Here is a 25,622-nt window from a genome sequence, read left to right as displayed (position 1 = left end):
GAGTAGAGCAAAACCCGGAGGTGCAGTTGACAAGCAGAGCAGAGCAAAACCCGCAGGTGCGGTAGACAAGCAGAGCAGAGCAAAACCCGCAGGTGCGGTAGACAAGCAGAGCAGAGCAAAACCCGCAGATGTGGTAGACAAGCAGAGCAGAGCAAAACCCGCAGATGCGGTAGACAAGCAGAGCAGAGCAAAACCTGCAGGTGCGGTAGACAAGCAGAGCAGAGCAAAACCCGCAGGTGCGGTAAACAAGCAGAGCAGAGCAATACCCGCAGGTGCGGTGAACAAGCTGAGCAGAGCGAAACCGCAGGTGCAGTAAACAAGCAGAGCAGAGTGAAACCGCAGGTGCGGTGAACAAGCAGAGCTGAGCGAAACCGCCAGTGTGGTGAACAAGCAGAGCGAAACCGCCGGTGCCTTGAACAAGCAGAACCAGACACACACATGGTACTTACAATGAAGTAGCGAGTGTACACAAAACTTACAAATAGAAGTTCAGAGACAACGAGTTGGAGTTAAGTGCAGGTTCAGACACTGCAGGAAAAGGGAAGGTTCGGACATAGAGACAAACAGGTAATGGGCTAGGACACAGTTCAGACAGGAACTGAACTTGGACAAGATACAGGAACGAGCCTGGGAACTCAGCCCCCAGGGTGGCGGAGACAGACTAGAAGCCACAGATTCAGGTAACAGGCCTGGGTATACAGCCCCCAGGGGCAGAAACAGACAAGATACAGGACACACTGAATGAAAGTGTTGCTCAGGCACCCCCTACTGGATGGAGGGGGTTTAAGTATCCAGTGACTCACAGCAATAGGCTGGGGAGGCATTAGGAGTGCGCACACAGTAACTATAAGAATCAGGCAGTAACCAAGCCACTGCCCTAAGCAATCAGACAAGAGACACAGCAGGTACTGGAGCAAAGTGTGCAGCCTGGATTGATAGGTAAGATGGCGGTCTTGCATAGTGGGAGGTGGTAAGCCATGCCAGCACGCCGCCAGGGATGTTACACATGCCATAAATACAACTGCATTGTTTCTTTTACTTTTGCCATTATACAATACAAGTGCAAATTGCCTTTTCAGAGAAAAAGAGGACTTGTACTCTATAGCGCCACCTATTGGAAGCAGCAATCCTATAAGTCACAATCAACCCTTTAACGAGTAGTGCAATATGACTTAGGATAAAAGCCAAATCAGAATCTCAATTTGCAGACACAGTGTTTCGGGCTGTTGGCTCTCATCAGTGCAAAGTATGAGAACTGATTTGGCTAAGTGAGAGGCTCTGGACTGAGGTCTAAGGGGTAACGTTTCTCCTTATGGAGAGTGACACACAGCTCTGGCACGTCAAGGTAGGGAGGCTTATTCGCCATGCAATGCTCCTCTGGGAAATTGAATATGCAAATTGCCTCTTCAGAGAAAAAGAGGACTTGTACTCTATAGCGCCACCTATTGGAAGCAGCAATCCTACAAGTCACAATCAACCCTTTAACGAGTCGTGCAAAGAGAAGAGGCAATTTGCATATTAAATTTCCCAGAGGAGCATTGCATGGCGAATAAGCCTCCTTACCTTGACGTGCCAGAGCTTGGGTGTCACTCTCCATAAGGAGATACAATACAAGTGTAATCATAGGACCAACCAATATTTCTATAACCAAAAGTATCTGGCTGAATAAGAAAGATGCATCTAAGTATCACAAGATAAGCAAAATAAAGATGGTGCTACAAAATATCTCACAAATATATCAACTTTATTAAATATAAAATATCATAACAGATTTTGTTAAAAAAAACATAGTAGCTCAATGGAGAGCCAACAACAAACCTCCCAAGGCTATAAACAGTATATACTGTAATTAGTATGCCCACATATGTATTGCAGTACATTCCTTAGTGGTTAAACGATATATCAAATAGAAGAATATAGGATGCAGACTTACATAGTAATAATGTGAAGCACTGTTAGGTGTGTAGCCCTGTGCCTCAACGTGCGCTTCACCCAGCTTCATCAGGGGATGTGTATACAAAGTGGGATGAAACGCATGTTGGTTTAATCTTAGCCTAACGCTCAATACCATCAGTAAACACAAGATCTACATACAAGTTTTTAAAGGAGTTATCCAGTGATAAGAAGTGTGTGATATCTAAAACAAATATTACTTTATCCTCTATTCCTTTTACAGGTTTATTATTAAATATATTGAAAGTAATTAGGCTCAATTAACCCCTTTACCCCCGAGGATGGTTTGCACGTTAATGACCAGGCCAATTTTTACAATTCTGACCACTGTCACTTTATGAGGTAAGTACTCTGGAACGCTTCAACGGATCCCCCTGATTCTGAGATTGTTTTTTTCGTCACATATTGTACTTCATGATTGTGGTAAAATTTCTTCGATATCACTTGCATTTATTTGTGAAAAAAATGGAAATTTGGCGAAAATGTTGAAAATTTTGCAATTTTCAAAATTTGAATTTTTATGCCCTTAAATCAGAGAGATATGTCACACAAAATAGTTAATAAATAACATTTCCCACATATTTACTTTACATCAGCACAATTTTGGAACCAACATTTTTTTTATTAGGGAGCTATAAGGGTTAAAAGTTGACCAGCGATTTCTCATTTTTCCAACAAAATTTACAAAACCATTTTTTTAGGGACCACATCACATTTGAAGTCACTTTGAGAGGTCTTTATGACAGAAAATACCCAAAAGTGACACCATTCTAAAAACTGCACACCTCAAGGTGCTCAAAACCACATTCAAGAACTTTATTAACCCTTCAGGTGCTTCACAGGAATTTTTGGAATGTGGAAGAAAAAAATGAACATTTAACTTTTTTCACAAAAATGTTACTTTAGACCCAATTTTATTTATTTTCGCAGGGGTAACAAGAAAAAATGGACCCAAAATTTGTTGTGCAATTTCCCGTAGGCATGCTGATACCCCATATGTTGGGAAAAACCACTGTTTAGGCGCACGGCAGGGCTCGGAAGGGAAGGAGCGCCATTTGACTTTTTGATTGTAAAATTTGCTTGAATAATTAGCGGACGCCATGTTGCATTTGGAGTGCCCCTGTGTGCCTAAACATTGGAGCTCCCCCACAAGTGACTCCATTTTGGAAACTAGACCCCCAAGGCACCTATCTAGATGCATAGTGAGCACTTGGAACCCCCAGGTGCTTCACAAATTGATTCGTAAAAATGAAAAAGTGGGAAAAAAAACACTTTTTTATTTTTACGGATTAATTTGTGAAGCACCTGGGGGTTCCAAGTGCTCACTATGCATCTAGATAGGTGCCTTGGGGGGTCTAATTTCCAAACTGGGGTCACTTGTGCGGGAGCTCCAATGTTTAGGCACACAGGGGCTCTCCAAACGCAACATGGTGTGTGCTAACAATTTGAGCCGATTTTCCATTCAATTTGTTAGCGGACACCATGTTGCGTTTGGAGAGCCCCTGTGTGCCTAAACATTGGAGCACCCCCACAAGTGACCCCATTTTGGAAACGAGACCCCCCAAAGCACCTATCTAGATGCATAGTGAGCACTTGGAACCCCCAGGTGCTTCACAAATTGATTCGTAAAAATGAAAAAGTGGAAAAAAAACCACTTTTTTATTTTTACGGATTAAGTTGTGAAGCACCTGGGGGATCCAAGTGCTCACTATGCATCTAGATAGGTGCCTTGGGGGGTCTAGTTTCCAAAATGGGGTCACTTGTGGTGGAGCTCCAATGTTTAGGCACACAGGGGCTTTCCAAACACAACATGGTGTCCGCTAACAATTTGAGCCGATTTTCCATTCAATTTGTTAGCGGACACCATGTCGCATTTGGAGAGCCCCTGTGTGCCTAAACATTGGAGCTCCCCCACAAGTGACCCAATTTTGGAAACTAGACTCCCACAAGGCACCTGTCTAGATGCATAGTGAGCACTTGGAACCCCCAGGTGCTTCACAAATTAATCCGTAAAAATAAAAAAGTGTTTTTTTTTCCACTTTTTCATTTTTACGAATCAATTTGTGAAGCACCTGGGGGCTCTAAGTGCTCACTATGCATCTAGATAGGTGACTTGGGGGGTCTTGTTTTCAAAATGGGGTCACTTGTGGGGGAGCTCCAATGTTTAGGCACACAGGGGCTCTCCAAACGAGACATGGTGTCCGCTAACAAATTGAATGGAAAATCGGCTCAAATTGTTAGCACACACCATGTTGCGTTTGGAGAGCCCCTGTGTGCCTAAACATTGGAGCTCCCCCACAAGTGACCCCAGTTTGGAAATTAGACCCCCCAAGGCACCTATCTAGATGCATAGTGAGCACTTGGAACTCCCAGGTGCTTCACAAATTGATTCGTAAAAATGAAAAAGTGGAGAAAAAAAACACTTTTTTATTTTTACGGATTCATTTGTGAAGCACCTGGGGGTTCCAAGTGCTCACTATGCATCTAGATAGGTGCCTTGGGGGGTCTAGTTTCCAAAATGGGGTCACTTGTGGGGGAGCTCCAATGTTTAGGCACACAGGGGCTCTCCAAACGCAACATGGTGTCCGCTAACAAATTGAATGGAAAATCGGCTCAAATTGTTAGCGGACACCATGTTGACCCCATTTTGGAAACTAGACCCCTCAGAGAACTTATCTAGATGTGTGGTGAGCACTTTGAACCCCCAAATGTTTTGCAAAGGTTTATGACGTAGAGCCGTGAAAAAAAAAATCATTTTTTTCCAAAAAAACGCTCTTTTAGATGCAATATTTTTATTTTCATGAGGGTACTAGGAGAAATTGGACCCCAAAAGTTGCTGTGCAATTTCTCCTGAGTACGCTGATACCCCATGTGTTGGAGAAAACTACTGTTTGGGCGCATGTCAGGGCTCGGAAGGGAAGGAGTGACGCTTTGGAATGCAGACTTTGATGGAATGGTCTGTGGGCGTCGTGTCACATTCTCAGAGCCCCTGATGTGCCTAAACAGTGGAAATGCCCAACAAGTGCCCCCTTTTTGGAACGGATACCTGATTTGTCAATTTTATAATGTTGTGTTATACGCCAGTTGTGTAGGACTACCTGACAAACACTACACAACTGAAGTATGACAACCTGACGAACACTACGTCAGCTGTGCAGTGTTCGTCAGGTTGTCATACGTCAGAAATTAATTCAATAGTCCATGGAAGTATGGTACCTTTTGAAGCAGTCTTTCATGCAGAGGACAGGTTTGTCGGGGCAGGTGTCACATTGGTAAATGGTGTCCTTGCGTATTCCCCTTCGGTAACACACTCGGCACTTCTTTTGTGACTTACCTTTTTTTTCGCTGTGAGGGATCTGCCCCGGGAAATGCTGGCCCGGTACAATTCGAGGTCCTTCAGTTCCAGAAGTAGTGGGGCCCGCTCCGCCACCACTGCCAAATATCAGGGCCTTGATAACTGTCTCCTGAAAGTGAAGATACGACGCAGAAGTCTGGCCTGCACATTTTGACAGAAGGAAAGCGTTGTGCATTGCCATCTGAACAATGTGCATGGCCAGCTTCTTATACCATACCTTGGCCTTTCTCAAAGCACTGTACGGCTGGAGGACTTGATCGGAGAGATCAACTCCCCCCATGTACTTGTTGTACCCCACTACACAGTCTGGTTTGGCGACCTGTGTAGTGGAACCTCTTACAGTGCTGAGGGTGCTGCCATCACCATGTATGGTGGTCAAGAGAAGGACATCCCTCTTGTCCTTGTACTTGACCACCAACAGGTGGTTGCTACATTGGGCTCTGCTCTCACCCCTTCTGAGCAGCTGCCCAATTAGCGTCTTTGGGAGGCCTTTCTGATTTTTGCGGACAGTACCGCAAGCTGCGGTATGTCGCGCAGAGAGGGACTTGAAGAGCGGGATACTTGTATAAAAGTTATCCACGTACAGGTGATAACCTTTATCCTGCAGTGGGTGCACCAAGTCCCACACAATTTTCCTACTCACTCCCAGAACAAGGGGGCATTCAGGGGGTTCAATCCGGGAGTCCTTACCTTCATAAACTCTAAACTTGTGAGTGTACCCTGAGGTACTCTCACAAAGTTTATACAGCTTGATCCCGTACCTGGACCTTTTACTGGGCAGGTACTGCCGGAATCCAAGCCGCCCCTTAAAAGAAATTAAGGACTCTTCCACGCAGATGTCCCTTTGGGGCACGTACACTTCACCAAACTTGTTGTTGAAGTGCTCGATGACCGGCCGAACTTTGAAAAGACGATCAAAGTTCGGGTCATCGCGTGCAGGACACCTTGCATTATCTTGGTAATGCAAGAACTTGTGGATGGCCTCAAAACGTGTCCGGGTCATGACCATTCGGAACACTGGAGTGTTATACAAAACGTCAACACTCCAGTATTGCCGAACCTCTGTTTTTTTCAGGATCCCCATATAAAGGACCAGGCCCTAAAACTTCATTTCTTCTGCGTCTACAGGAGACCAGTTAGAAAATGATGAAGAGGGGTTTTGTTCCAAAAATTGATGAGCATACAAATTAGTTTGGCCCACCATGAGGTTTATAAAATCCTCAGAGAAAAAGACTTTGAAAAAGCCTATTTCTGTGAGGCCAGTGGTGTCAAACTTGATTCCTGATTCCGCCACGAAATCAGGAATCAGTGGCTCAAAATTTTCGGGGGGCAAGTTTCATACGGGATCAGTAGTGGGGGGCGCTGGAACATCTTCTCTCCTGCGACGACTGTGGGGCAGTCCAGCAGCACCTGAGGAGGAAGAGGAGGAAGAAGAGGAAGAAGAGGAGGAAGAGATGGACGATGAGGCATCGGAAAAGTAAAGAAATGTGGGATCCTCACCCTCGCTGTCAGTCTCAGTGTCGGAGGCAACAATAGCGTATGCCTCCTCCGCTGAATAGCGAGTTTGGGATGAGCCGGACTTTTTTTTTTTCTCGTGTATGTGGTGCGTATGTGTCAGTACTTTATTTAGAGTGTGTGTGTGTCAGTGTGCTTGGTGTGAACTTTTTTTTTCTGAAAAAAAAAAAGAGAAAAAAAGGAACTACCGTAGGTGGTGCAAACAGCGAGCACGAGTGCGGATCGGTGAACTATGTCACCAATCAACTCTCGGCAGCTGCTGGGTGTGTGCGCAGATGTGGTGCAAAGGTGGGGGGGGGGGAATTGACTGGGACAAGAAAAAGTCCTGAAAAGCAGCAAGCACGGACGTTGATCAGTGACGTAGACACTGCTCAGCGCTCGGCCGCTGCAGGACACACGACAACAAAAAAAAACTGGGGGGGGGGAGGATTGGGGGTAAAAGGAGGGAGAGGAGGAGGGGGGGAGAGGGGTGGATGAGGGGAGAACAGAGATGGACTTACCAAAGTCTTCTCTGTTCTTCTTTCAGCAGGATCAGCAGCAGGTTCTGGAAGAGGCTCTGGAGCAGGATCCGCAGCAGCAGGATAAGGAGCTGGAGACCCAGGACCCTGGAGACAGCAGCAGGACGCCGAAGCTGGAGACCCAGCAAGCTGGAGACAGCAGCAGGACGCCGGAGCAGGAGATCCAGGACCCTGGAGACCGCAGCAGGATGCCAGAGCAGCAGCAGCGACTGGAGCAGGTAGGAGAAAGGTCTTGTAGTGTAACAGAAGATTCTGTGGCACTACAAGGCCCAGCACAGTGCAGATCAGACGTGACCGCTCTGTAGAAATCCTCACCAAGTGTGAGGATCTGCAGGGCGGTCACAGGGGGGTGACAGGGTGGTGACAGGCAGGTCACAGGCCGGTCACCACCCGGTCAGGTACTCTGATGACATCGATCGCACCAATCAGAGATGGCTGGGGCCTGGGCATGCACAACAGGGGGTCACAGGGAGGTGACAGGCAGGTCACAAGCCGGTCACCGCCCTGTGACCGCCCTGTCACCTGTGTTCAGGTACTCTGATTGGAGCGATCGATGTCATCATCGATCGCTCCAATCAGAGCTGGCTGGGGGCTGGCTGGGGGATCTATGACATCACAGGGGGTCATGGGGAGGTGACAGGCAGGTCACAAGCCGGTCACCGCCCCGTGACCGCCCTGTTACTGCGCGGTCCCGCTGTGATCGGTGCGATCGATTTGATCGGCGATCTCACCGATCCTAGCAGTTTGGGGAGAGGGCTGGGGTTACTAGGCAACAGCCTAGGATCGGTGCTCTGAGGAGCACCGATCCTAGGCTGCACATCACTGTTTCTGGCAATCTGATTGCCGGAAACAGTGAGAAATGCTGTGATTGGCTGTTCAGAATTGAACAGCCAATCACAGCAATCGTGGGTGTGAAGGGGCGGCGACACCCCCGAGATGTCGGCGCCATCTACCCTAAGGTAAGATGGCACCGGAATGTTAATGCTATCACCATGACTTCAGTCGCGGTGCCGCATTAAAGATAGGGCGTATAAATACGTATCTGGTCCATAAGGCCCAGGGCACAGATACGTATTAATACGCCCTATGTCGTAAAGGGGTTAAATGAATTGGGATTTTTTTCAATTATCTATAACCAATACACAGTAGCTTAGGGTTTTTGCTGCTTCTTTAGCTAGCAAATCACAGAAGTACATAATTGTGATTCAGATTTTAATACACTGTTATGTAATCTGCCTATAGACAAAATAATGAAATGTGACAGTGTTGTATAAATCTTACTAATATATCCAACTGCTGTACCCGTCTAGAGAGCATGAAAGGTAATGATTTTCTACAAACCTCCGTAATTTCAGCGCTAAAAGAACACTGAATTATAGAAACTGGTCTTGTTCTGGCCAAAATACATTAGTGAGATTGATTGAAGTGGTAGGAAATAGGCAGAGTTATAGAAGTTTGATTAAATGGATACGTTTATGACTGATGTTCGTATCCTCATACACTATGTTCCCAGTTACAATTTTCTGGCTCTCAGTTGTGTATTGCTGGAGTTGAAAAGAACATATACTAGTACCTGTTTAGTGTTTTAACCCCTTCCCGATGCGGCCAATTTCATTTTCGGTTTTTCCTCCCCTTCTTCCAAAAGCTATAACTTTTTTTTCTGTCCACATAAACGTATGAAGGCTTGTTTTTTTGAGGAATGAGTTGTACTTTTGAATGACACCATTCATTTTACCACATATTCTACTGGAAAATGGGAAAAAATTCCAAGTCTAGTGACTTTGTGAAAAATAACACAATTCTTACATTGTTTTTTGGGAATTGTTTTTACATAAATTGTGAGGTAAAAATGACCTGGCAAAACTTGTCCAGTTGTTTTATTATTTTAGTGGTGAAAAAAAAATCAAAACTTTTAAAAAACATTTTTTTTTATTGCGTTGCCATTTTCTCAGACCTGTAACTTTTTCATTTTTCGATCGATGAAGCTGTGTAATGGTTTATTTTTTGCAAAGCGAGACATCGTCTTTATTGACAACATTTTGGAATATATATATATGACATTTTGATTGCTTGTTAACAGCATTTTTGTGACCAAAAAAACACAATTTTGGCTTTTTCGAATTTTTTTCTGTTTACGGTGTTTACCAATCAGGTTAATTATTTTTATATTTTGATAGATCAGACTTTTCTGGATGCGGTGATACCGGTATTTTTTTTATATTGGTTTTAATGGGTGAAAAGGAGGGTGTTTTCAACTTTTATGTTTTTGGGGATTTTTGGGTCTTGAACCTGCGATCTTCTGATAACTTGTGCTGTGATCAACAATACCACAGTATTGCTGCATATAGTAAAAATCATGGTCTCCTTTGAAGCCCGGCCACAGGCAGGGTTTTAAGGGAACTCCGTAAAGACAAGCACGGAGGTCTTAAACAAATCCTTGGCTGCCGTAGCTATCCATCGGCGACCCGCGATCACGTCACGGTTACATTGATAGGCACCTAGAATAACGTGCCCCCATGCCAGCGCGTTGTTAATGCCGCTGTTACAGTTTAACAGCGGCATTTAACAGGTTAACTATTGTGGGCTGAGCTCCATGCCACCTGAAGCTGTTAGAGACAGGTCCTGGCTCTAACACACAGCCATTACCTGTTGGATATGGGACGAGCTCACCCCGTGAGCCCGCTAAATACACCCGCTCACGACTTGCACCATACATGTACAGCGGATGTCGGTAAGGGGTTAAAGCAAATTTTTAAGTGACTTCTCAGAATAAGCTGAATCAATTGAAGACAGTTCTCCTGTTTCATATATAAGTTCTATATTCCTCCATATAATGACAGCAGCAACGTTTTGACCTGTATGGTTTTTTCAAGCTAGAAAAACAACCTACAGGTCGAAACGTCGCTGCTGTCATTATGTGGAGCAATAAAGAACTTATATATTAAACTTCCTAAGGAGCGCTGCATTCTATTGGTTCTGTGAATTTTGCACCAAGTTGATACCTCAGGTATATTTTGACTATGATGCTCCCTTATGCCTAATGCGTGCTGCAGACATGCTTATTTGTAGTGCTTTTCAGATTAAGTGTCGTCTGTATGGATATGAACAATAGCACTATTTCTAACAATTTCTGACTTGTATCTGGCGTTTGTCACTAGTTTTTCCCTTTTCCAGTTTAATCTCTAATTTTCAGTTGTCTCTGAACTGGTGGGTAGCCCCAGCCCCCTGAGAAAGCCCTTGTGGTGAAACTTATTGGGGTGGCTATGCGGTGAATGTTTTAATGAGCACTAATGGTGCCAGTGAGCATGACCAATAGGGATTCAGTTGAGTCTATTTATAAATCATGATGAATATATGAGTATGTAGTATCTGAATCAGGCATGCTTTAGGTGTAGATCCTTGTGATCAAATATAAGACAGAAGAAGCACTGACACAATAGTGTGTTTTTAAATCTTTATCACTGTTTTTTTCATTTTAGAAAATATAAAATAAAAGTCATGTTTTAACACATCCTTAAAATTGGGTTTAGTTGCCCCTTTGGGGTAATATGGTAACTGCTATATGTTATCTCTATAGGGGAATGAACACCTTTTGTTAGTTTTTCCCATACAATGCACACACAGACATGAGGGATTTCTGCACTGGAAAAAGACAGATTGGTTTAAGGTGTTGTGGTAAGATGCATCCAAGTTCAATCTGTTTGGTAGTGTTGGCAAGCACTATATATAAACCGCCCAGTTGGAAAACGTAATGATGTAAGGTACCAGACACCTACAGTGAAACATGGTGGAGGCAATGTCATGGTTTGGGGCTGCTTTTCTGCATCTACCATTGGCCCTCTGCATAGAATTGATGAAATATGAATGCTACTATGTACAAGGATATACTGGAGAATGTAATGATGCCACATGGTAAAACCAAAGTAGGCAGGGGATGGAAATTCCAGCAAGAAAATGATCCTAAGCACACATCCATTTTAATCAAAAATTGGTTAGCAAAGAAAAATGTTCGCCTGTTGCAATGGCCAAGCCAATCACCTGATTTACACCCTGTAGAGCACCTTTGGGATGAGTTAGGGCAATGAGTTGAAGCCCGTACCCATAGCAATAAAGATGAATTGTTTGCAGATTTGCAAAGGGAATTGAGAAAGATCCTTCAAGATGTCTTGAATACCCCAGTGGCTTCAAGGCCCCGGCGGTGTGGTGCAGTAATTAAAGTAAGAGGTTATGCTATAAAATACTACAATATGGCATTACAAACAATTAATTACTCTCTATGTTGTGATCAATAAATAGTATATGCAAAACTTTTGGCAGTCAGTTTTCTTTAATTAAATGACCATACCTATCTATATTCAAAAGCATTTTCGTTAAAATTAAGGTCTTGCATGATGACAACTTCATGCACTTTCAATTCATAACCAGGAAAATGGCATCACAACAACCAGACAGACGTAATCACACTTTTAAAAAAAATGCAAAACTTTTGGTCGCCACTGTAGATATATATACAGTGTGTATGGAAAGTATCCAGACCCTTTTAAATTTTTCACTCTTTGTTTCATTGCAGCCATTTAGTAAATTCTAAAAAGTTCATTTTTTTCTCATTAAAGTACACTCTGCACCCCATCTTGACTGAAAATAACAGAAATATAGAATTTTTTTCAAATTTATTAAAAAAGAAAAACTGAAATATCACATGGTCATAAGTATTCAGACCCTTTGCTCAGACACTCATTTAAGTCACATGCTGTCCATTTCCTTGTGACCCTCCTTGAGATAGTTCTACTCCTTCATTGGAGTCCAGCTGTGTTTAATTAAACTGATAGGACTTGATTTGGAAAGGCACACACCTGTAATAATAATAATAATGTTTATTTTTATAGCGCCAACATATTCCGCAGCACTTTACAAATTTTAGGGGGGACTTACACAGACAATACAGAATAAGCATATCTCATTTCGAAAGGAGTGAGGGCCCTGCTCGCAAGCTTACAGTCTATGAGGAAGTGGGGGAGACACAAAAGGTAGAATGTACAGTACAGACCAAAAGTTTGGACACGCCTTCTCATTTAAAGATTATTCTGTATTTTCATGACTATGAAAATTGTACATTCACACAGAAGGCATCAAAACTATGAATTAACACATGTGGAATTATATACTTAACAAAAAAGTGTGAAACCACTGAAAATATGTCTTATATTCTAGGTTCTTCAAAGTAGTCACCGGAAATGGTCTTCCAACAATCTTGAAGGAGTTCCCAGAGATGCTTAGCACTTGTTGGCCCTTTTGCCTTTATTCTGCGGTCCAGCTCACCCCAAACCATCTCGATTGGGTTCAGGTCTGGTGACTGTGGAGGCCAGGTCATCTGGCGTAACACCCCATCACTCTCCCTCTTGGTCAAATAGCCCTTACACAGCCTGGAGGTGCGTTTGGGGTCATTGTCCTGTGGAAAAATTAATGTTGGTCCAACTAAACGCAAACAGGATGGAATAGCATGCCGCTGCAAGATGCTGTGGTAGCAATGCTGGTTCAGTATGCCTTCAATTTTGAATAAATCCCCAACAGTGTCACCAGCAAAGCACCCCCACACCATCACACCTCCTCCTCCATGCTTCACGGTGGGAACCAGGCATGTAGAGTCCATCCGTTCACCTTTTCTGCGTCGCACAAAGACACGGTGGTTGGAACCAAACATCTCAAATTTGGACTCATCAGACCAAAGCACAGATTTCCTCTGGTCTAATGTCCATTCCTTGTGTTTTTTAGCCCAAACAAGTCTCTTCTGCTTGTTGCCTGTCCTTAGCAGTGGTTTCCTAGCAGCTATTTTACCATGAAGGCCTGCTGCACAAAGTCTCCTCTTAACAGTTGTTGTAGAGATGTGTCTGCTGCTAGAACTCTGTGTGGCATTGACCTGGTCTCTAATCTGAGCTGCTGTTAACCTGCGATTTCTGAGGCTGGTGACTCGGATAAACTTATCCTCAGAAACAGAGGTGACTCTTGGTCTTCCTTTCCTGAGGCGGTCCTCATGTGAGCCAGTTTCTTTGTAGCGTTTGATGGTTTTTGCAACTGCACTTGAGGACACTTTCAAAGTTTGCCCAATTTTTCAGACTGACTTACCTTCATTTCTTAAAGTAATGATGGCCACTCATTTTTCTTTACTTAGCTGCTTTTTTCTTGCCATAATACAAATTCTAACAGTCTATTCAGTAGGACTATCAGCTGTGTATCCATCAGACTTCTGCACAACACAACTGATGGTCCCAACTCTATTTATAAGGCAAGAAACCCCACTTATTAAACCTGACAGGGCACAGCTGTGAAGTAAAAACCATTTCTGGTGACTACCTCTTGAAGCTCATCAAGAGAATGCCCAGAGTGTGCAAAGCGGTCATCAAAGCAAAAGGTGGCTACTTTGAAGAACCTAGAATATAAGACATATTTTCAGTTGTTTCACACTTTTTTGTTAAGTATATAATTCCACATGTGTTACTTCATAGTTTTGATGCCTTCAGTGTGAATGTACAATTTTCATGGTCATGAAAGTACAGAAAAATCTTTAAATTAGAAGGTGTGTCCAAACTTTTGGTCTGTACTGTACATATATTGTATAATGCAGCCTTAATATCTTGATTGGTATGAACCTCAAATTGAAGAAGATTTTAATATGGGGGAAAACTGGGATGGACAACTGGGATGGACAGATAGTGTGTGGAGGCGATACGCCACTCTAAAGAAATGGGTTTTACGGTCCGCTTGAAACTGTGGGTATTGGGAATTAATCGAATTGTCCTGGGTAGTGCATTCCAAAGAATTGGCGCAGCACGCGAGAAATCTTGGAGACGGGAGTGGGAAGTTCGGATTATGGAGGATTTTAGTTTTAAGTCACTGGCAGAATGGAGGGCACGTGTAGGGTGGTAGACTGAGACAAGGGAGGAGATGTAGGGGGGTACTGAAGCATGGAGCGCTTTATGGGTAAGCGTGATAAGTTTAAATTGAACTCTATATTGGATGGGTAACGAATGCAATGACTGGCACAGGGAAGAGGCATCGGTGTAGCGGTTGGCGAGGAATATGATCCTGGCTGCTGCGTTAAGGACGGATTGGAGAGGGGAGAGATTAGTAAGAGGGAGCCCGATCAGTAGAGAGTTGCAGTAGTCCAGACGGGAATTAATAAGAGCTACGGTAAGGGTTTTTGCCGAGTCAAAGGTGAGAAAAGTCCTGATTCTTGAGTTGTTTTTGAGGTGTAGATGATATGAACGAGCGAGTGATTTGATGTGAGGAGCGAAGGAAAGATCTGAGTCAAAAATGACCCCAAGACAGTGGGCTTGTTGCTGGGGAGTAATGGTTGAGCCAGAAACGGAAATGGCACCTGTCTATATAAAACCTCACAGCTCACAGTGCATGTCAGACCAAATGAGAATCATGAGCTCAAAGGAACTGCCCAAGGAGCTCAGAGACAGAATTGTGGCAAGGCACAGATCTGGCCAAGGTTACAAAAGAATTTCTGCATTACTCAAGGTTCCTAAGAGCACAGTGGCCTTCATAATCCTTAAATGGAAGAAGTTTGGGACCACCAGAAGTCTTCCTACACCTGGCTGTCCAGCCAAACTGAGCAATCGTGGGAGAAAAGCCTTGGTGAGAGAGGTAAAGAAGAACCCCAAGATCACTGTGGCGGAGCTCACGAGATGCAGTAGGGAGATGGGAGAAAGTTCCACAAAGTCAACTATCACTGCAGCCCTCTACCAGTCAGGCCTTTATGGCAAAGTAGCCTGACGGAAGCCTCTCTTCAGTGCAAGACATATGAAAGCCTGCATAGAGTTTGCTCAAAAACACATGAAGGACTCCCAGACTATGAGAAATAAGATTCTCTGCTCTGATGAGATGAAGATAGAACTTTTTGGTGATAATTCTAAGTGGTATGTGTGGAGAAAACCAAGCACAGCTCATCACCTGCCCAATACAATCCCAACAGTGAAACATGGTGGTGGCAGCATCATGCTATGGGGGTGTTTTTCAGCTGCAGGGACAGGATGACTGGTTGCAATTGAAGGAAACATGAATGCGGCCAAGTACAGAGATATCCTGGATGAAAACCTCTTCCAGAGTGCTCTGGACCTCAGACTTGGCTGAAGGACCTTCCAACAAGACAATGACCCTAAGCACACAGCTAAAACAACAAAGAAGCGGCTTCAGAACAACTCTGTGACCATTCTTGACTGGCCCAGCCAGAGCCCTGACCTAAACCCAATTGAGCATCTATGGAGAGACCTGAAAATGGCTGTCCACCAATGTTCAACATCCAACCTGACGGAACTGGAGAGGATCTGAAAAGAAGAATGGCAGAGGATCCCCAAATCCAGGTGTGAAAAACTTGTTGCATCATTCCCAAGAAGACTCATGGCTGTACTAGCTCAAAAGGGTGCTTCTACTCAATACTGAGCAAAGGGTCTGAATACTTATGACCATGTGATATTTCAGTTTTTCTTTTTTAATAAATTTGCAAAAATTTCTACATTTCTGTTTTTTTCAGTCAAGATGGGGTGCACAGTGTACTTTAATGAGAAAAAAATGAACTTTTTAGAATTGACCAAATGGCTGCAATGTAACAAAGTGAAAAATTTAAAAGGGTCTGAATACTTTCCGTACACACTGTATATATTACAGATTTATCTTCTTCAGTGGTGCATTCTTTTCTTCAATTTCCCCATGTCTCTTACATGTAGTTTCCTCTAAGCAATTGATGATGAGTTGTGGCTACTGATTGAATTCCTAGAGAATTCCAGTAGTGCCTAAATGAAATCTCTCTGGGTCACATACGCTATTGCATCTAAACTATAAAACATCCTTGTGTTCTGAAAATCAGAGGTAGCCAAGCAATATAGACTAGCCCAAATTGGTTAATCTGGATTCCATACATGAGTCACAATCTCTGGACACAGGTAGAAATGAGGGGGGGGGGGATAGTTTTCAATCACTTATTCACACAGGTTTGCTATTTGTCAATCTTTGATTCTGACTATATATCCCCTTTAGGACAGCAGGGACAAATTTGTAGTATTTTTTTTCTGCACATGACTATCAATGTTTGCATGTATTTAAAGTTAAGCTCCAGTTTGTATTTTTATATAAGATTATATTAGAGGATTACATAATATAATAATATTATTAGAATTGTAATTGTTACAAGTAAGAAGGATACAATGATAATTCTGCAAAGCTGCAAGAAATTCAAATGATCTGCAGGCATCATCAGCAGAATACAAATGCCATTCACAGCAGTCTCCACTCAGTGCATTGTAACAAATGCTATACGGACATGACAGGTCTTTAAAGTCATGAATGGTTAGTTTTGGAGTGACCGTTCATGTAAAGGCAGCAATTCCAATTATGTGAAATTTCTACCTCTGCCTTTTCATTATCATAATGTGTCTCAGCAGGTTTTTTGTGAAGTGTCCTGATGGGACAGCTGGGACAACCCTTGTGCATATTAGGGCCTATAAATATGCTTATTAAGACATATCAAAATCATAGAAAAGATCCCACACCTAACCTCCCCATTTGACAAAAGTAGGGAGCTAAGTATCAGTGGCTGAGGATTTGACAGCCCCAGTCTGTCCATGTGTTACATATAGATAAAAAAAAGGAACAACGAGTATATATGGCATAAAATAGATTTTTTATTTATAATTTATTTAATACATATGTAAACATTCAATGAAATATTTAATCACAAAGTTTATATCTTAATAAGAAAAAGGTGCAGTGTGCAAGGAAGAAAAGTTGCATCACACTAACATGTATCCCCCAGTAGTATTTATTGCAGCAGAGCTGAAAAGTATGAGGCCAGTTAAAAACTAGAATGCCAATCATGAAATAATATAGGTCAATACTGCGTCGTATAGATCAAGTAGGCACTACTTACCACTAAGTGTGATGGGGGAGAATGTGAGGGATCGCAGAAGATAGTATCCCGGCAGAGACAGAGCCCCGACGCGCGTTTTGCCGCTGAAGCTGCTGGCTTTCTCAAGAGGCGTGTTACATATAGATGTAGCCTTTCTTAAAGGGAACCTGCCACGTGAAAAACATATTAATCTGCAGGTTAATAGTGTTCTGAAACTGCCCGACGCCTGCACTTAAACCCCCACTGCCAGGAGGAAATGTACTTTATTCCCACTGGCAGCATTCACGTTTTAGCCACGGTATTTGGCTTTGACAAAATTTTATTCATACAACAGTCATCTGCGGATCACATGCAGTTTTCTGATGCGGAAATGCACTAAAAGCGCATATGCTTTTTTTACCTGCAGATTTTCCCCATCTAATGCAATTCTATGGAGAAAATTTGCAAATAAAACTCAGCGTACCCACAATAGAAATTGACATGTGGGTTTGAAATAGGCACTGCAGATCAATATGTGCAGCGTAAATAAAGCACAGTGGGTATGAGATTTCTATAAATCCCATCCACTTTACTAAAGCTGTAAAATGCTGCATTTTTTGCACCCTGAAAATACACAGCATCAAAAACTTATCATGGGAACTTAACCTTAAAGTGAAGCTATTGTTTAAATCAGGTTTTTATATTATATGGTTTTTAAAAAAAAATTGCAATGTTTTTTTTCTTCAGATCACAATCTTTATTTAAAATAAATATATTAGTAATCTTGCAATTTTCACTCTGGCCATTAGGGTTTTTTAGACTCCAGTCTTTTCAGGAAGAGTTTTCAGCAAAACTTTTTATTATCAGAGGCAGGATTACAATGACAGGTAACACCTCTATGCACAGCTGATAACACCTGATCCACCAATCCCAATAGGTGATGTCACAGCTGAACCTGCCCCCCCCTCCCTTTACAATGACTTTTACACATGCTCATTAGACAATTCTATACATAAGATAAGGTCGACGTCTGGCCATTGTGGCTAATGTAAATGTGTTGTTTCCTAAAATAACAGGAAGTTAGAGTATAAAAAAGCCCAATAATAATAATAATAATTTTTATTTTTATAGCGCCAACATATTCCGCAGCACTTTACAATTTTAGGGGGGACTTATACAAACAATACAAAATAAGCACTTCTCATTGGCCCAAGTGGCCAATAGGAAAATTGCAAGGTTTCTATATTTTTAATACAGATTGCAATATGTAACAAAAAAAAAGTTGCCAAAATTTTAAAAAATATACATTTAACACAAAAGTTGGTTTAAACAATAGGTCATTTTCTGATGATAGCTTCCCTTTAAGTATACCCGACCGATCTTCTCTTCTCCTAGAAATCGGTCCAATTATACTAATCACACTCTGATCAGAGTTTGATCAGAGTGTGATCACAATATAATACGATTTTCTCAGATGTGGAGAAGATGGATTAAAAATTTTTCTCTGTCTTCTCCATTCTCTCTGTCCGTGAAAATCCGACCGCACTCGGATGTCACCTGAGTGCGGTCTGATTTTTTTTGACGGACCCAATGACTTGAATGGCCAATCTGATTTATGGACAGACTCAGTTTGAGGAAAAAATCGGACATGTGCACGACCCCATAGAATAACATGGGGACAAGTGCTATCCGTCAAATTGACCGATAGCACTTGTTTGATTTTTACAGTTGTGTGCATGAGCATAAGAGTTAATGTTCTGTATCATGATATCTTTCATCTGTGTTATTGTAAGAAAAGCTGCATCTGGATATATCCATTTAATATCAACATATTGGCCACAGCTAGGAAAATGTATGGTTGGCACAGCTTCAGGTGCTCACCTATCACTCACAGCAATAACCTCAGAAAACAACATAAAGTTATCAGAACAGATGTTATGAAGTTGCATCCAACAAAACACCTGTGACAAGAACATGAAAATCATTTTGCCTATTTGCAAAAAAGTGTGCATGCGAGCATCTGCTTCTACAGAATGTATCTGAACTGTGTAGAATCATCCTCTAGTGTCTCACGTCTTTTATGTCATTTGTAGGTGGCTCATTCTGGTGTCTCCTTGATATTGTTCCAATAAAGAATGAGAAAAGTGAAGTGGTTCTTTTCTTGGCTTCTCATAAAGACATCTCAGACACTAAGAGCGCTCTCTCTCCAGATGACTGCAAGCTCACAGGTGAGGAATCAAGATAAAATAAATGTACGAGTGTTTAGATTCTGACTTTATAAACTATTCCCTCTGGATAGAAGAATCTAAAACTCAGGAAAATTCTCTGTGCTCAATTAAATTCAATTCTGGGTTGCCAAATGGTGAATCTGGCGGTCTTCCTGAATTTCCTATTAAACTTGCATCAGTTGCTGCAGAAAAATAAAACTGTGTAATGCTGTCAGTTATATTGTGAAAGTTTTTTACCCTTAGATGGCCACGGAGGTGAAATTATTACCCTGAGTAGTTATTCACAAAATAGATCTGATCTATTTAGTATGCGCTATACTACATCAGGATGCTGGGTATTAAAGCTTTACTTACGACATTGCTAAAGTTGGTGACTTAAAATGGTGTTCTTAAATTGCTTTTATTCATTAGACAGCATGGAAATAAGGAAGTTTGCAATTGACTTGCTTTTTCTATCTGCTGTCATTCTCCTGCAATGACAGCTTTTATAGTGTACAGCTCATTTCCATGGAGCCTGGCCTCCAGACCCTGGCTGAGAATGCACAGTAGTTACATTCTTGGACATAGGTTAACTCATAATTTCCCATTCAGCTCTTTACAGCCCATTGATTTGTATACAGCAGTTAGCTGCTCACCTGGCCCCCTCACCCTTTCACCTTCTGAAGAGGTGCAGTTATAAATCACCAGCCCTGCTAGTGATGGATTTGTGTGCACGTTCAATTTCCCTTTTATTGCAGTGTGTAAATATAGTGACAGCCATGTACACACCAGAACAAACCACTGATAGGTGAATGTGTTACAGCAGAACTTGTGCTGAGCTTTATAGTTCTACTATTACTGCGTATCTGCTACTCACCAGAACTGTCACTCAAGGAGGAGACCACGTCCTGCTAGAAACCAGGAAGAAAGCATACTGGAAAGTTGTGTGCTGCTGAAGAAACAACTTGAGAAAACTAATTTAACATTTATAAATGACTGATAAACTAACCAGATTCATCACAGGCACTGAAATGCCATGTTACTAGGGTGGAGATGTATGATGATGCCAGATGTGAGAATCAGGAGTGCCCAGTCTTCCCTTAGTTAGAATAAATACACTGGAAGCATGCATTACAGAAAGATGAAAATAGAGGCTGTCAGAAAAATGATTTAGATTAGAGCAATGTAGCAGCTTTAACAGCTACACTCGTTATGTGACCAAAATTGTTAGGTCTCACTGATACATCGTAGTGCAATACAAGTGAATGATGTTGCATTGCAACCCCCAAGAGTGCTCCGTCAAGCAAAACACAAAAAGTCCAACTGCATCAGATTTTTTGCAACTTGCTTGTCTCAGTTGAAGAATCCTCTGGGGTCGCAATGTGACCCCTGCACTTGTACTGCTCTGCAATGGAGCAGCGACACAGCAATCTATGGTCGCACTACAGACATCATGGCCAAAGTTGCCGTGTAGCCCCAGACTTATGGCTCATTTTCTTTACATACCAAGTCCATTGTAAATGCAAAAGCAACTGCTCAGTGTAATATGTAAACTTAGCAGAATTTGGAATTAATTCATCAACCCTTAGACATTTATACACACATCTCAGTAATAAGAATTGTGTATCTACTAATGGAAACCATAATCTTATCACTGAAGGACAACTTGGGATCCCATAATAATAAAAATAGATACATACCTGGCATCTTTATGCTGTGCATTTTTTTTTCAAAGTTCTTTAATGTGCCTCTGTTTTTTTTGTTATCCACCCCCATTATATTCTGCACCCAATATTCAAATAGTATAGGATACATTAAAATTAATAGCTAAATGTAAAACGAGGCTTAGTATTTTCCTGACACTTTCTAGTGACCTAGACAATGTCACACGATATCTGCAAAATATCATCCTGCTGTCTTCACTCATTAGGCAGCCAACCAGTAAGGATGCAATAAAATGATATAACCGCAGCAAGGAGAAATGTAAGAAGTCAGCAAGATCATGTACTATCACAGATATCTTGTGGTAAAACTACTGTTAGGCTGTGTGCCCACGATGCGTTTTTTAAGCGTTTCCGCAGCGGCAAAAACGCTGCAGAAACGCTTAAAAAATGCATGGTAGAAGGCCATGTCCCCAATGATAATCCGCATGTGCTGTGCACATGTTGCGGAAATTTCCGTTGCAGAAAAAAACGCAGCACTACCAATTATGTTGCGGAAGCACTGCGCTTTCGCCGCCATTGACTTGCATTAGAACGCGCCAATTCCGCAAGACTGCATCTGTACTTGCGTAATTGGCGTGTTCTAATGTGCGGATGGTACCCGGGTGTAGAGGAGAGGAGAGTCTCATCCACACCCAGGTACCATTAAAAAAGCTGTAAAAAAAGAATAAAAAAAAAAATAAATGTATACTTACCTTCTGGCGGCCCGCGCACCGCTCCTCCTTGCTTCCCGGCACTTCGCGATGGAATGAAGGACCTGCGCTGACTAGTGTTGAGCATTCCGATACTGAAATATCGGGTATCGGCCGATATTCACTGTATCGGAATTCCGATACTTAATTCCGATACTTTTATAATATCGAATACCGGAATCGGAAGTTCCCATAATGCCTGCGCTCTGCAGTGTCTGTGAAGGATGACAAGCTGGGTGGCAGCGCTCAGCTGCGATCCAGCCTGTCATCAGAATGCCATCCTAGCGTGAGAGAATTCTCCTGATTGTTTAAAAGCCAGCGGGCGGTAAAAAGCCGCCGGCTTTTAAACAATCACACAGCCCCATACTGCTTCCCCGCAGCCTCCCACCCCGATCCTCCGCTCCCCTCACCACCTCCAATCCCAATCGTAAATTAGGACCGGGCGGGGAGCGCAGCACCAAGGAGCGAAGGACCCGGGCGGGGAAGCCGGCAGTGAAAAGACTTCACCGCCGGCTTTCCCGTTCTGTGCTGCGCTTTCCCGCTGGTTATTTCAAATGAACAGCTGAGGTATCAGGTGATGCCGATCAGCTGTTCATTTGAAGTCGCCACGGTGCCCTCAGAGGGTTCATGTGAGTTCATGCTTGACTGCATTGCATGAACTCACATGAACTTTCCCACGGCCGCACAGGTCAGCCTCACCCGTCATGATTAGTGTGTGTGCGGGGTGTGTGTGCGGGGTGTGTGTGCGGGGTGTGTGTGCGCGGGGTGTGTGTGCGCGGGGTGTGTGTGCGCGGGGTGTGTGTGCGCGGGGTGTGTGTGCGCGGGGTGTGTGTGTGCGGGGTGTGTGTGCGGGGTGTCTGTGCGATGTTTGTGCGTGCAGGCAGACATAGGCCGATGTGACACTACTACTCCCATCGGCCTATGTCTGTCCCCCGTCCACTCGTGCCAGCAGGATCAGCTTGATGGGAGCAGTAGTTCCCATCAGCCTGATCCTGCTATTTAAATTGCCCTACTGTGTCCCCAATAAATGTTAGATACATGTCATTGGTGGCCAGTGGTTACCTACAATAAATTAGTTCATACATTACCTGTCCCCGCCGATCGCCACCTAAAATAAAGTAAAAAATAAAAAACTACACCTATACTCACCTAGACACCTAATTCCCCGAAGCCATCGATCTCCTGTAATAAAATATAAAATAATAAACCACAACCTTATCCTTACCCCTCCGTAGTAGTCCACGAGCGTCCCACGAAGATCTCCAGTTTAGAGCAGCCACATAGAATGTGACCGCTCTGAACCGCTGCCGCCGCTAGAATGACGGGGCCGTAAGGGTTCACCGGAGTTCAGGCAGCGCTGCTCCGGTTAGCTCCTTTACGGCACTGCTGTATCGTGAGAAATTCCCACGGTACAGCAGTGCCGTAAAGGAGGTCTCCGGAGCTGCGCTGCCTGAATGCACTCCGGTGACCTCAGTCAGTGGCTCCTGCTGCCGGGAGCGGACGTGTTCCCGGCAGCGTGAGCTTACAGCAGCCATGCACAGCTGTCACCTTCTCCAGATGTGACAGCTGTGCATGGAGATCAGCGCAGGAACGTGGACAGGTAACTATTTTTTTTTAGTAAACTAAGAATTAAATAAAATGGTGTGTTTTATTTCAAATAAATTATTTTTTTCTGGGTGTAGTGTGTTTTTTCTTTTTAACACTTTGTAGGTTAGTAATGGGGGTGTCATATAGACGGCCATCATTACTAACCTGGGCTTCATGGCAGCTGGCGCTGACATGAACCCCACCACTATTACCCCCTGCCACCGCACCAGGGCAGCGTGGAAGAGCGAGGCTAAGTGCCAGAATTGGCGCATCCTATGGATGCGCCATTTCTGGGGCGGCTGACGGCTGGTGTTTCTAGCCTGGGAGGGGGCCAATATTCATGGCACCCTTCCTGAGCTATTAATATCAGCCCCCAGCTGTCTGCCTAGCCTTTGCTAGCTATTAAAATAGGGGGGACCCCACGTCATTTTTTTGGGGGGGGTCCCCCATTTTAATAGCTAGTAAAGGCTAGGTATTCAGCTGGGGGCTGATATTAGTAGCCTGGGAAGCTCCGTGGGTTTTACCCCCTTCCCAGGCTTCAAACATCTGCCCCAGCCGTCTGCTTAACCTCCGCTAGAGACTAAAATTATGGGGGATCCCACGCCATTTTTTTTTAAAATAAATCCTTTATTTTAACACTAAATGACATTTGAGGAGTTAATAAAGATGCAGTCCCTAAATTATTATTTATTTTTTAATTAATTTTTCCCAAAACTTTTGACGTGGGCTTCGCCATATTTTTGTATGCCAGCCAGGTACAGCATCCAGCTTCTATGAACGCACCATTTTCCGGGGCGGCCGCGGACTGCAATTTTCAGCGGGGGGGGGGGGCAGAAAGCTTGGGCCTCCCTGCGCTGCAGATTCCAGCCCCCAGCTGCCTAGTTGTACCTGGCTGGACACAAAAATAGGGAGAAGCTCCACGTTTTTTTTTTTTTAATTATTTCATGAAATTCATGGAATAATTAAGAAAAAAAGGGCTTCCCTATATTGTTGTGTCTGGCCAGGTACAAATAGGCAGCTGGTGGTTGGGGGCAGCCCGTTCCTGCCTGCTGTACCTGGCTGGACACAAATATAGTGTGAAGCCCCACGTCAATTTTTTTTTAATTATTTCAGGAAATTCATTAAATAATTAAAAAAAAATTATGTGGGGCTTCGCCCTATATTTGTGTCCAGTCAGGTACAGCAGGCAGGAACGGGCTGCCCCCAACCACCAGCTGCCTATTTGTACCTGGCCGGACACAACAATATAGGGAAGCCCTTTTTTTAAAAATTATTTCATGAAATAATTAAAAAAAAATTGACGTGGGGCTTCGCACTATATTTGTGTCCAGCCAGGTACAGCAGGCAGGAACGGGCTGCCCCCAACCACCAGCTGCCTATTTGTACCTGGCCGGACACAACAATATAGGGAAGCCCTTTTTTTCTTAATTATTCCATGAATTTCATGAAATAATTTAAAAAAAAAATGTGTGGCGCTTCGCCCTATTTTTGTGTCCAGCCAGGTACAACTAGGCAGCTGGGGGCTGGAATCTGCAGCGCAGGGAGGCCCAAGCTTTCTGGGCCCCACCCGCTGCAAATTGCAGTCCGCAGCCGCCCCGGAAAATGGCGCGTTCATAGAAGCGCCATCTTCTGGCGCTGTACCCAACTCATCCAGGGCCCTGGTGCGGTGGCTCACTGGGTAATAAAGGGGTTAAGGCCAGCTTGGCATTATAAGCTGGCCCTAAGCCCGAAATTCATGGGGTCATGTTCTAAATTAAACCATACTTACAGTCACGCCCATTCCAGCTGAAGCCAACGATCTCCTGCAATAAAAGTAAAATAATAAACCAACCTCATCCTTACCTTTCCATGGTTCCCACGACAGCTTCAGCTCTGCTACATCGAGATGACAGGCTGGACCGTAGCAGAACGCTGCCATCCAGCCTGTCATCCCGCAGACACTGAGAAGCGCAGGCATAATTAAAAAAAAAAATGCGGGGGGCTTCGCCCTATTTTTGTGTCCAGCCAGGTACAACTAGGCAGCTGGGGGCTGGAATCCGCAACGCAGGGAGACCCAAGCTTTCTGGGCCACCCCCGCTGCAAATTGCAGTCCGCAGCCGCCCCAGAAAATGGCGCGTTCATAGAAGCGCCATCTTCTGGCGCTGTACCCAACTCATCCAGGGCCCTGGTGCGGTGGCTCACTGGGTAA

At 43.5% G+C, this 25,622-nt stretch overlaps 1 protein-coding gene across 1 annotated transcript in view; it reads left to right on the top strand.

Annotated features, from left to right (window-relative positions):
• LOC141161570 (voltage-gated delayed rectifier potassium channel KCNH8-like) overlaps positions 1 to 25,622 on the top strand; it is a 754,200-nt gene that overhangs the window by 416,833 nt on the left and 311,745 nt on the right. The window contains exon 3 of the mRNA XM_073646536.1: positions 19,321 to 19,455. Coding sequence (XP_073502637.1) covers positions 19,321 to 19,455 — 135 coding nt within the window. The remainder of the gene's footprint in view (positions 1 to 19,320; positions 19,456 to 25,622) is intronic.

Source organism: Phyllobates terribilis, unplaced genomic scaffold (assembly GCF_046119375.1).
Source record: "Phyllobates terribilis strain yellow unplaced genomic scaffold, ASM4611937v1 Scaffold_9__5_contigs__length_417890890, whole genome shotgun sequence".
Lineage (NCBI taxonomy): Eukaryota > Metazoa > Chordata > Amphibia > Anura > Dendrobatidae > Phyllobates > Phyllobates terribilis.
The sequence above is the reverse complement of the archived record's forward strand: the minus strand, read 5'-3'. Positions and strand labels throughout refer to the sequence as shown.